Source organism: Pongo pygmaeus, chromosome 4 (assembly GCF_028885625.2).
Source record: "Pongo pygmaeus isolate AG05252 chromosome 4, NHGRI_mPonPyg2-v2.0_pri, whole genome shotgun sequence".
Lineage (NCBI taxonomy): Eukaryota > Metazoa > Chordata > Mammalia > Primates > Hominidae > Pongo > Pongo pygmaeus.
Window position 1 is genome coordinate 35,714,686 of NC_072377.2, and position 13,796 is coordinate 35,728,481.

Consider the following 13,796-nt stretch of genomic DNA (forward strand, 5'->3'; position numbering starts at 1 on the left):
GTTTAATTGACTCACAATTCAGCATGGCTGGGGAGGCCTCAGGAAACTTACAATCATGGCAGAAGGCAAAGGGGAAGCACGGACCTTCTTCACAAGGCAGCAGGAAGGAGAAGCGCTGAGCGAAGGGGAAAAAGCCCCTTATAAAACCATTAGATCTCATAAGAACTCACTCACTATCTTGAGAACAGCATGGGGGAAACCACCTCCATGATTCAATTACCTCCACCTGGTCTCTTCCTTGACACCTGGGGATTATGGGGATTATGAAATTACAATTCAAGATGATATTTGGGTAGGGACACAAAGCCTAACCATATCAATGGTTTAAATGGTTTCTGACAAATTTTGCTTTGATATATTTTTATTATCATTTAACTTAAAATTTTTCTAATTTTACTAGTGATTTCATCTTTGCCTTATAGGTTATTTAAGGGTGTATGGCTTAATGTAAAAGTATTTTGGAATTTTCCAGATATATTTCTATTTTCATTTTAATTTAACTCCCTTTTGATCAGAGAACCCACTCTACATGATTTCAATTGCTTTACATTTTTTGAGATTTATTGTGTCACCTAAAATATATTCTTTCTTTAAGAATGTTCCATGTATACTTGAATATATATTGTTGGGTATAGTGTTTTATAAATATTCATTGTGTTAATATCGCTGATATAGTGTTTTCTTAAGTTTTCCATGTCCTTAATAAAGGCTTTGTTTACTTAGCATATCAAGTACTGAGAGTTAAGTGTTAGGATCTCTGATAATCATATAATTTTAATATTAGAAATTGAGGACAAGATGGCAGATAGGACACAGGGTTAATGTGCAGCTGCCACTTGGATGGGCAGAACAGTGTGTGGAGACTTGCACTATGAACTTTTGCTCCAAGAACCTCTGCAGGAACATACCAGGAAAACCAAAATAATTCATAGATCCTTTGAAGGAAGTGGCATGCTGTTGCAAATTCTGTGAGACAGACAAAAAACTGAGTTCCCAAAGTGAGAGGGGGAAATCTGCCACTGAACACACATCCCCACTGGGGAATCTGAAAATCCAGATTATGGGAGAAGGATTTAACCTTACTTAGAGCTGAAACAGATTTAGAGAGCCGTGCAAAATATGAAAGTAGAAACAGCAGTGGAAAGATCCTTGTAGGTGCTCCCAGTCTCCAGCCTGAGCCCAGGGAAGCCATCCCTGACTGTATCTCACAGGGGCCCTAGAGGGAGACAGCCAGCAAAATTAGGGAGGAGTTGCAGGATGAAAGAAGCTTCCAACTGAAATTAGTAATAGTTTTGACAGGGTACAAATTTTCTTGAGCAGAATCTGAAGGTCAAAGATGAACTGCTGCAGACAGAAGTGCAGGAGCCACCACTGACAGTGTGGGCAGATGGGGACGGGCGATGTTTGGAAGCTGTGCTTGCTTTCTCAGTGGGGAAGCTCAGGGTCTGGGGCAAGGTCTCAGCAGGGCACTGCAAGAGTGACATGAGCCTTGCCAACTGCCTGGGACCTAGGTGAGGCCTCTCACTACCAGCTATCCCCCACTTCCCTGGTGAACTATATAACATAGCAGAGGCAGCCATAATCCCCTCTGGAAAATAACCCCATCAACCTGAGAACCACCTCCCCCATCGCCCTCAGTGGCCACAGCAAGCCCTGCCCAAGGAGAATCTGAGGCCAGACCCTCCCAACACTGCCCCCACCTGATGGTATTTCTTTATCCACCCTGGTAGCTGAACACAAAAGACAGAAATTTTGGGAGGCTTATAGCCCCACCTATTGCCTGAGAAACCAAAATACTTACCCTGGCCACCTTAGGGCAAGTTTAGATATCCCTGCTACTATTGCAGCTGGTGTGCTCTCTTGAAAGTGCCACCTCCTGGCTGGAGGCAAACCAACTCAGAACATTACAGAAACTCATTACAGAATAACCATGATCCCAGGAAGAAGGAAACAACAGCTAATTCTACTGCTTGCAACATCTCGGCTAACCAGAAGTCCTGAGTATGCCCACATGACAACTTCACTGCTCACATAACCAGCATTAGAGAAAGCCAGAACACAAAACATATCTACAACTGACATGGTTTGGCTATGTCCCCACCCAAATCTCATCTTGAATTCCACCTTGTCGTGGGAGGGACCTGGTGGGAGGTAATTGAATAATGGGGCAGGTCTTTCCTGTGCTTTTCTCATGATAGTGGATAAGTCTCACAAGATCTGTTGGTTTTATATAGTGTAATTTCCCTGTACAAGCCATTTTATCTTGTCTGCCACCATGTGAGATGTGACTTTCACCTTCCACCATGATTGTGAGGCCTCCTCAGCCATGTGGAACGTAAGTCCATTAAACCTCTTTCTTTTGTAAATTGCCCAGTCTTGGGTATGTCTATCAACAGCGTGAAAATGGCTACTACAAAAACCATAGACTCTCAGAGTCTACTTCACTCCCCTGCAGCCTCCACCAGAGCAGTTGCTGGTATCCAGGCTGTGAGACCTGAAGACAGATTACATCACAGGACACTTTGCAGACAGTCCCCACCATCAACAAGGGGAGCCTGGGAGTCCAGGTTGGTGGCTAGATCCAGAAGAGCAATAACAATTACAGCAGTTCAGCTCTCAGGAAGCCCCATCCCTAGGGGAAGGGAAGAGCACTACATCAAGAAATCACCCTGTAAAACAAAAGAATCTGAACAGCAGGGCTTGAGTTTCAGACATTTCCACTGAAATAGTCTGTCCAAATGAGAAAGAACCAGAAAAATAATTCTGGTAACATGACAAAACAGGGTTCTATAACACCCCTAAATGATCACACTAGCTCCCCAGCAATGGATCCAAACCAAGAAGATCTCTGAATTGACAGATAAAGGATTCAGAAGGTTGATTATTAAGCTACTCAAGGGGATATCAAAGAAAGGTGAAAACCAACTTAAAAAATTTAAAAAAAATCAGGATATGGAAGAAAAATTCTCCAGAGAAATTGATATCAAAAATTAAAAACAATCACAACTTCTGGAAATGAAAGATACAGTTAGAGAAATGCAAAATAGACTGGAAAGTTTCAACAGTAGAATTGAACAAGTAGAAGGAACTTCAGAACTCAAAGATTCCAATCTTTATTTCCTCCACCCAGAAAGATCTTTGCTCTCTGCTTTGTATCTACTTCTTTAAGCCGCAGACAAAACACTTCCCCAAGAAGAAAGCTGACATATTTGTGCACTACTTGTAGTTGCTTTACATACTTTTTCTGTTTTATAGTTAATCATGGTAGGATGGGAAGTCTAATATACCTTATTTCATCATGGCATAACTGAAAGTAGAACATGAAAAAAAGCAGGTTCTGGTTGGGCATGGTGACTCACATCTGTAATCCCAGCACTTTGTGAGGCCAAGGCTGGTGGATCATCTGAGGTCAGGAGTTTGACCCCAGTGTGGACAACATGGTGACACCCCCGTCTTTACTAAAAATAAAAAAAATTAGCCAGGCATGCTGACAGGCACCTGTAATCCCAACTACTTGGGAGGCTGAGGCAGGAGAATGGCTTGAACCCAGGAGGCAGAGGTTGCAGTGACCAGAGATCATGCCACTGCACTCCAGCCTGGGTGACAAAGCAAGACTCCATCTCAAAAACAATAAAAAAGAAAAAAAGCAGTTTCCATGTTCACATGTCTTTTTGTGATCCTCATTGTTCTAAGTACAAAGGACTGGAATTATCCAATAACACACACACACAAACAAGAAATTGTACAACATAATACATAGATGTTAAAGTGAGTGGTGTATGTTAAAAGTCCTGTTGGTATGCACGGATTCATGCTGTATCATTTACTGAGTGAGCATTTGGACAGGTACTGTTCTAGGTTCTGGGTATGTGAAAATGAAAAGCCATCCATGTATTCAGATGTCTTTTTTGCAGAGGGAGGACGAAAGACAGGTGTTCAGATGGGAAAGTTGGGACCTGAGAAAGGAATGTGAACAGGATGTGTAAATGAGTTTGTGGCTTATAGTTAAGGCTGAATTGAGGCTAGATCATGGATTACTTTCAATGGGGTCTTTATCCTCCAACAGTGGCTTGCAAATTTTATTGGCGATGACCCACAGGAAGAAAATACTTTTCCCCATATGCAAACCACATACACACGTCCACCCTTTAATCACACACACACACACACACACACACACACACACACAAATATGTACAAACATAACTAAGGCAAACTTGTTTCCAAAAAACTCCACATACGCATTTACCCTTACTATCTGAAATGCCCTTTGATATTTTTTACTTAATTTCATTCTACATTGCTTCATTTGTGAAGGATTCTGGCATGACTCACTGAAGGAATTACACTAACTTTTACGAGGCTAAGCCCCTCAGTAGGTAAACACTGCTCCAGTGGATTTCATGGAAGTATCTGGGTAAGGACTAGCGCAGGGCTTTAGGAATATAAACTGGAACCATTGCACAGGACATACTAGAAGGTAAAGTGTGATATTATAATTTACATATATTGGTTTTCAACCACAGTTCCTGGCTTGTGACTCCACAACCCTTGTTAAAGTAAATAGAATCTCTCCCTCTCTTACCTTCTCCTCCTCTCCTTTCACCCGCCCAAGGCAGGACTCTAATCTGACTATGGGTCATAAGACTCTCATACCACGGAGGAAGGAATGCTGAACAGAGAGGCCAAGAAGAATCTGAACAGACATGCCCTTCTGGGTTGAAATTATACTCTTTTTGTTCAATCACATTTCTATATGGTTCCCAATCATGCCTATCCAATGGCATAAAAGGCCCAAGAGGACAGGGTTAGGAGAGTTTCCATATAGCTAAACATGTAGAGTTTCCTGGATGGTGGTGTACCTGTGGAAGGCATGGAAGCTCTGCACCCCTTCTCATATGCCTTGCCCTACTCAACTCTTCACCTGTATCCTTTGTAATATAGTACCCTTTATAATAAACAAGTAAACCTAAGTAAACGTTCTCTGAGCCACTCTAGCAAATTAATCAAGCCCAAAGAGGGAGGCCATGAGAAGCCCAGCTTGAAACTGCTCAGTCTGAAGTTCCAGAGGCTTAGACTCAGTACTGGTATCCGAAGGGGAGGCATTCTTGTGGGAATGAGCCCTCAACCTGTGAGATCTAAGGCTATCTCCAGGAAGACACCACCAGAATTGAATGGAATTAGAGGACACCCAGCTGCTGTCCACTGCTTGGTATGTGGAGAAAACCCCCCAAACATTTGATTGTGGAAATCTTGTGTTGATTGTTCCATTGGTGTAAAAAATGTTATAATAATTAATAATAATTATTAATTTTTTAAAGAATTAGGTATATTTTTAATGAATTGCATTTTATTATACAGCATACATTTCCAATCCAACTTGTGGTCTCAAAATAACTATAATTTCTACTTGAGTATTTACAAAAAAGAAATAAAGATTTATAATTAAAATGACAGGTGATGCTTTAAAAAAGAAAGCTTTTAGTTTTACGAATGCTGTGGTAGTTACTATCAGGTGAAGGGGCCAAATATTCTAAAATATTTTATTAAAAACCACAAGAAAGCCATCTCAGGAAGAGAAAGAAAACTGTCAGTTTCTTTAATCTCTTCCAGCTGATTCCTTATGGGAGAACGAACATGTCATTTAATAATTCTAAATACTAACATGGGCAGTGCTAGAAACCTTGTCCAGAGCTGGGAGTTTAATGGGCACACACAACAGGTTTAATCTTAAACTTGGCTGGGCGTGGTGGCTGACACCTGTAACCCCAACACTTTGGGAGGCCGAGGTGGGCGGACATGAGGTCAAGAGATCAAGATCATCCTGGCCAACATGGTGAAACCCCATCTCAACTAAAAATACAAAAATTAGCTGGGCGTGGTGGCATGTGCCTGTAGTCCCAGCTACCCGGGAGGCTGAGGCAGGAGAATCGCTTGAACCTGGTAGGCAGAGGTTGCAGGGAGCTGAGATCGCACCATTGCACTCCAGCCTGGCAACAGAGCAAGACTCCGTCTCAAAAATAAATAAATAAATAAAATAGCAATTTCAAGTTAATATGAATTTACATAGAAAAATGCACCTATTTCAGTGGTAGCACATTTTTATTGATATTTTAATGTCAGATCATTTTCAAGTTGGATGTTTTGTGAACTGAAATGAGTATCATGCATTTTTTGTAAAATGAATGACTTTGCCTTTTATCTTTTTGTAAAGTGTCTGCATCTTCATTTATCCAAATCCTGTATAGACACTCTTTTTCCAAAATACCATATGGGCAGACTATGTTGTTCCAAGCTGGATACCAAAGATGAATAGCACAAATAGCTTTTGATACAAACAACAAACAACAACCAAACAATTCCTATAGATAGGCACAGAAGTATTTCACTTTGATGTAAGAATTATAGCCCACACATATCTACCAGTGTTTATGAGCTCAGCCATTCTCTACCAATGCTGTTGTGAAGTTTGGTGCTCTATTGTCTATGCCCTTCCCAAAGAGCAATCTTCTCAGCAACCTAGATATCATGAACTTCAATCCCCCAGGTCTTACTGACTAATAGTAAAGCTGGGAACCTCTTATTAAATTAGCTCTGGTCATCAATTTAAACATACTACTAGGATGACAACAAGCAGAACTGCCTCAGAGGCCACGGCACAGTGTGTATCCACCCCTTAGAAGCGTGCTCAGGAAATTCAGTGCTTCCAGTAGACACAGTTGCAGGACATATATTCTCCAGGCTATAGGGGCTTTGTAGAATCTTATAATCTTTCTAATTTGAATAACTCTAGAGTGAAACACATTGAACATATCAGGCTCCAATTCTGTTGGCAATAAAGCTCTCTCAGAATTCCAACTGTAGCCTTGCCTGCTGTATTGGGTTGATTAGGCCGTTTTGCCTCAACCAAAATAATCCGTGTTTTTCCATAAGTTGTTAAGATAATCGCTCTGAATAAGATCATATCCTGCTTGGACTTCCTACTTCCTGAGATATTGTTACTAAATACAATTAGTTCTGTAAAATGGATCTAGGAAGGCAGACAGCTCTCTGGAGAAGAAACTTAAGTTTACTATAAGAACATATTTGAAACAGAACCGTCAAACCAAAATGACAATGTGTACACATTAGAGATACAAAGGAAACTCATGTGATGGGATGTTTAGAAGTAAAGCCAAGAATGAAATGGTACTAAGTACTTAGTAATGGTACTAAGTTTTTATTCAAGACACCGAGATTAACTTCAGATCAATCTCAAGAGAGATTGGTCTAGTTGGACATTACTGTTATTGTGCCGATGGTTGAAAAGAATCATAATTCGGTGTATCCAGGTCCCATTGCAGGAAGTTTCTTGTATTTACAACATACAATTACTTCTATATTATTGTACATATAAAATAAGGCATAGATTTTATATATATATATATACTTTTTTCTATTATTCCATCTAAACCTTTAGAAATTGTTAAACAAAAATTTTTCTGATATTTGTTAAAGAGGGTAAGAAAGACTTTATTCAAGGGACCACTGCAGTGGGATTTTACAATAGAGGAGAAAAATCAAGCTCAACTCCAAATATAAAGAAAAGTGGGGATTTATAGCCAAAGAACAGGGTGGTGATCAGTGGATAAAAAATTACTAAAAGGAAACATCAGGGTCAGGGGGATTCTAGCTAGACTGACTTGACAGGATTCTTCTTGCTGAAGGCAGGCCAGAGTGATAAGTCCTGGGAATGGTGGGAGATTACAATCTGATCAGATATCCAGGGTTGGGGATTTTCGCTGAATGAACCCAGCCACATTTTTGCTAAAACTGATTTCAGCATGCCAAGGATGAGTTTTTGTCAAAATTGAAAGGTAAAACTGGCTAGAAAAGTAGTTTAATAAAATTTCACCTCTCAAAACAATATAGAGATGTTAATAATCCTAATTGTTAGTCCTGCCACCATTGCCAATAAAAATTATTGCCAATAAAAATTATTGAATGCTAGCTGCACGTCAGGTCCTATACTAGGACTGAGAATAAAAGGATTAAGATACATTCTATTAATGCAAAGGTAGCCCATATAATATAGCAACTAAAACTATTTGTAAATCAATGACAAAACTGCTGCCATTAAAACAAGAGCCTCAATATGGCTTCTTTAAAAAACAAACAAAAAAATCATCAATCAAGACTCTCTTTGTATTCAACTACCACAGAATATATATTTTTTCCCAACAGCACATGGAACATTTTCTAGGATATGTTAGGCCACTAAACATGTCTCAACAAATTTTTAAAAATTGCAACCATATTAAGTATTTTCTCAGACCACAGTGGAATAAAAATGGACATCAATATGAAGAGAATCTTTGGGAACCATATAAATCATATAAATACACAGAAATTAAATAACATGCTCCTGAACTTCCACAGGTTAATGAAAAAATTCAGATGGAGGTTAAAAAATTTCTTGAAACAAATGAAAACGGAAACACTACATACCAAGACCTGCGGGATACAGCAAAAGCAGAACTAATAAGAAAGTTTATAGCAATAAATGCCCACATCAGATAAGTAGAAAATTTTCAAATAAACAGTTTAACAATGCACCTCAAGGAGCAAGAAAAGCAAGAACAAACCAAATCCAAAATTAGCAGAAGGCAAGAAATAATAAACAGAGTGGAACTAAACAAAATAGGGGCTTTAATAAAAAAGAAATACAAAGGATCAATGAAATGATAAGTTGGTTCTTTGAAAAGATAAACAAAATTGATAAACCACTAGCTAGAGTAATAAATAAAAGGAGAGAGAAAACCCAAATAAAATCAGCAAATGAAAATGGAGATATTACAATTGATATCACAGAAATATAAATGATTATCAGAGACTATTATATACAATGATATGCTAACATACTGGAAAACTCAGGGGAAACGGATAAATTTCTGGAAGCACTCAACCTAGCAAGATTGAATCAGGAAGAAATACAACACCTGAACAGACCAATAACAACTAGAGAGAATGAATCAGTAACAAAAATTATCCCAACAAACAAAAGCACAGGACAGATGGACTCACTGCTGAATAATACCAAATGCATAAAGAATTAATACCAATCTTCCTCAAACTATTCTTTAAATAATTGAGGAGGAGTGAATTCTCCCTGATGCATTCTTTGAGGCCAGTATTACCCTGATGCCAAAAATAGATAAGAATGCAACCCAAATAGGAAACTATAGGCTAATATCCTTGATGAGTATAGATGCAAGAATCCTTAACAAAATACTAGCAAACTGAATTCAATAGCACATCAAAAAGATAATACACAATGATTAAAGGAGATTTATACCAGGGATGCAAGGATGGTTTGACATACACACATCAATAAATGTTATACATCACACCAACAGAATGAAGGACGAAAACCATGTGATGATCTCAATAGATGCAGAAAAAGCACTTAATGAAATTCAACATTCCATCATGATAAAATCTCTCCACAAACTAGGCATAGAAAGAACATACCTCAAAATAATAAAGACCATATATGACAAGCCCACAGCTAACATATTGAATGGGAGAAAGTTGAAAACCTTTTCTCTAAAAACTGGAACAAGACAAGGATGCCCACTTTCACTACTCTTATTCAAGAGAGTACTGAAAGTCCTAGCCAAATAAAGTAGGCAAGAGAAAGAAAGAGAACATACTTAAATTGGAAGATAGTCCCTTTTTGCAAATGACATAATCTTATATTTAGAAAAATTTAAAAACTCCACCAAATAGCTCTTACAGCTGATAAGCAAATTCAATAAAGTAGCAGGATACAAAATGAACATAGAAAAATCAGTCATATTTCTGTACACTAATACTGAAATAGCTGAAAAACAAATGAAGGCCAGGTGCAGTGGCTCAAACCTGTAGTCCCAAGTCTTTAGGAGGCCAAGGCAGAGGATTGCTTGAGCCCAGGAGTTCAAGACTAGCCTGTGCAACATAGAGAGAACTCATCTCTACCAATGAATGAATAAATAAATAAAGCAATTTCATTTACAATTAGTACAATAAAAATATATACCTAGGAATACATTTAACCAAGGCAGTGAAAGACCCTACAAGAAAAATTACAAAACACTGATGACAGAAATTGAAGAGGACACAAACAAATAGAAAGACACCCCATGTTCATGAATTGGAAAAATTAATATCATTAAAATGATCATATTGCCTAAGACAATCTATAGATTCAATTCAATTCCTATAAAAATACCAATATCATTTTCACAGAAATAGAAAAAACAATCCTAAAATTCATATGGAACCAATAAAGAGCCCATATAGCCAAAGCAATCCTAAGCATAAAGAACAAAGCTGGAAACTGCACAGTATCTGACTTTAAATTATATTACAAGGTTACAGTAATTAATACAGCATAAGCTGGAAACAGCACAATATCTGACTTCAAATTACATTACAAGGCTATAGTAATCAAAACAGCTTGGTAGTGATATAAAAATAAACACATAGACCAATGTAACAGAATAGAGAACCCAGAAATAAATCCACATATTTACAGCCAACTGATTTTCAACAGAGGCACCAAGAACTATGTTGAAAGAACACCCGCTTCAATAAATGGTGCTGGATAAATTGGCTATCCATATGCAGAAGAGTAAAGCTGAACAGTATTTCTCACCACATACAAATATCAACTCAAGACGGATGAAAGACCTAAATGTTAGACCTAAAACTATAAAACTACTAGAAGAAAACATAGGGAAAACACTTCAAGACGTTGGCCTAGGCAAAAATGTTATGGATAAGACCTCAAAAGCACAGACAACTAAAACAAAAATAGACAACTGGGGGCTATATTAAACTAAAAAGCTTCTGTACAATACATGAAACAATCAATGGAATGAAGAGACAATCCATTGAATGGAAGAAAATATTTGCAAACTATTCATCTGACAAGGGACTAATATCCACAATATACAAGAAACTCAAACCACTCAACACTAAAAAAACAAACAATCCCACTAAAAAGTGTGCAAAGGACATCAACAGACATTTCTCAAAAGAAGAGGTACAAATGGCCAACAGGTATATGAAAAAAATTCATCATCACTAATCATCGAAACCACAATAAAATATCATCTTACCCCAGTTAGAATGGTTATTATTAAAAAGACAAAAAACAACAGATGCTGGAGAGGATGTGGAGAAAAGGGAACTCATACTGTTGGTGGGGATGTAAATTAGTATGACCACTATGGGAAGCAGTATGGAGGTTTCTCAAAAAACTAAAAACAGAACTGCCATAAAATCCAGCAGTCCCACTACAGGGTATCTTTCCAAAGGAAAAGAAGTCAGTATATCAAAGGGATACCTGCACTCACATGTTTATCACAGAACTATTCAAAATAGCCAAGATATGGAATCAATCCAAGTGTCCATCAGCAAAAAAAATGGAAAAAGAAAGAATGGTATATATACATAATGGAATACCATTTGTCCATGGAAAAGAATGAAAACAGGTCATTTGCAGCAACATGGATGAACTGGAGGCCATTATGTTCAATGAAATAGGCCAGGCAACAGACAGACAAATACTGCATGTTCTTACTCACATGTGGTAGCTAAAAAAGTTGATCTCCTGGAGATAGAGAACAAAATTATGAGTACCAGAGGCTGGAAAGGATGCGAGGGTGGGAAGGGGAAATGAAGAGAGGTTGGTGAATGTGTACAAACTTATAGTTAGATGGAAGAAATAGGGTCTAATATTAGCTAGCAACCGGGGTGACTATAGTTAGCAATGATACATTGTATATTTCAAAATAGCTAGAAAAGAAGATTTGAAATGTTACCAATGTATATAATGATAAATACTCAAGGTGATGGATGCCCCAAATACCCTTCTTCTTTTTCTTCCTCTACTTCTTTTTTCTTCTTCTTCTTCCTCTTCTTTGATCTCTCCTTGTTCTCCTCCTTCTCCTTCTTCTCCTTCTGTTTCTTTCTTCTTTTCCTCCTGTTCCTCCTCTTCTCCTCCTCATCTTCCTCTCCCTCTCCTTCTCCTTCTTGTTCTTCTTTCGTCTTTCTTCTTTTTTTTTGAGACAGAGTCTCATTTTGTTGCCCAGGCTGGAGTGCAGTGGCTCTATCTCGGTTCACTGTAAACTCCGCCTCCTGGGTGGATCCTTCCATGTCAGCATCCTGAGCTGCTGGGACCACAGGCGCACGCCACCACGGCCGCCTAATTTCTTATAGAAAAAAACGGTTTCTGCTACCTTGCCAGGCTGGTCTTGAACTCCCAGGCTCGGTCGAGCGCCACCCCCTCCACAAAGTGGTAGGATTATTTGCGTGAGCCACGGAGCCCTGCGGAGACTCTGGTTTACTTTCTGCTCACCTAAGAAGCTCCTGCTGTGTCCCTTAGTGTTCCGGCCTCGCCTCTTCTCAAACCCACTGCTCCCTAACTTCTCTCACAGGCCCCCACTGCTTCCTCCTGCGCTGGCGCACGCTCAGGTCTTACCCGCCAGCAGGTGGCGGAACACGATTTTCTGTCCTCTGCGGCTGAGCCCTAGCGTCCCCTCTTCTCTAAGGCCTTTCGCCTAGTTCCAGCCTGGATACGCTTCCTTAGCAAAGGGTTGCCCTTGGCAACAGGAGGACGCGGGCTGGCAGGCTTGGTTCCTGGAGAGTTTTTTAGCACCCGCCTGCGGTCTGAGGCACCGGCTGAACCATGTCGGAGATCCTGTGCCAGTGGCTCAACAAAGAGTTGAAGGTGTCCCGGACCGTGAGTGAGTGACCACGGCCAGGGGCGAGCGTCTGAGGGGCTAGCGGGGCGCAGAGCCCGCAGCGCAGCGCACTCAGGGAAGGTGGCGGGCGGGGCGCGAGCTGCGCAGGTGGGGCACCTGCGAAGCCGGCAGCATCCCACAGTGAGCAACTCGGCTGGGCAGTGCCCCAGGTCCCTCCCACCACCTCCCTACAGCTCACCCCAGCCAGGGCAAGGCCTTGTCACGTCCCCACTGTGCCGCTCTCGAGTTACCCTTGTCACGGTGGGCCCAACCCGCAGGCATTCTGACTTTGTGATGTGGTTCTAGGCAATCAGAGGGTTTAGGAAGGTCTCCTTTGCTTCTGTGGAGAGGGAACTTTGCTGGACTTTGTAAGTCTGACCCTAACGATGCCTCCTTCACATCACCAGAAGCAGAAGCGTGGTGTGGTGGCTAGTCGATGAAATATGGAGCCACTGGACAAGTTACAATACCTTCTCTGAATGTGTTTCCTTCTCTATAAAATGGACCTAATAATGCTTTCCATACTTAACTGACCAGCAGGGGAGGGTGGGTGTAAAATAAGTTAATGTAGAATATGTTAACATTTACAAATTTTAGTAAATTTTAAGCTCCAAAACACAAACTAGCTATTTCTGGTCACTACTGGCTCTTGCCCAAGGCTGACCTTATTCACCAACCTAATTTTCTCCTAACCATGAAGTTGCCACCCAAAGTTTCCAAGTCTGACAACCACAGAGACAATTTTACATGCTGGCAGCTTCCTTGACTGCCCTGTAATTCTTCAGTAGGAGTTCATTTTTCAGTTGGTATTTTTTTTTTTTTTTTTTTTTTGCTTAAGGGAAGAGGTTTTCAGGGCAAGTCATTTCAGTCCATTTTCCCAGAAGAACTTGCTTAACACCAGCTTGCTACCAGAGAGGCAGTGGTGCCAGTTCAACCTTAGCTTATCCACAGAAGTTGCTAGATTGGTAGTGTTTCTGTGGGTGCAAAGTAGTTATTAATACTCTCAGCATGAGGATCTTTAGCACGGAG

At 40.0% G+C, this 13,796-nt stretch overlaps 1 protein-coding gene across 2 annotated transcripts in view; it reads left to right on the forward strand.

Moving 5' to 3' along the window:
• Positions 1-12,611: 12,611 nt before the first annotated feature.
• SPEF2 (sperm flagellar 2) overlaps positions 12,612-13,796 on the forward strand; it is a 202,500-nt gene continuing 201,315 nt past the window's right edge. For both annotated transcript variants that reach the window (XM_054487035.2, XM_054487036.2), the window contains exon 1: positions 12,612-12,770. In XM_054487035.2, the coding sequence (XP_054343010.1) occupies positions 12,713-12,770 (58 nt within the window). In that variant the 5' untranslated portion in view covers positions 12,612-12,712. The remainder of the gene's footprint in view (positions 12,771-13,796) is intronic.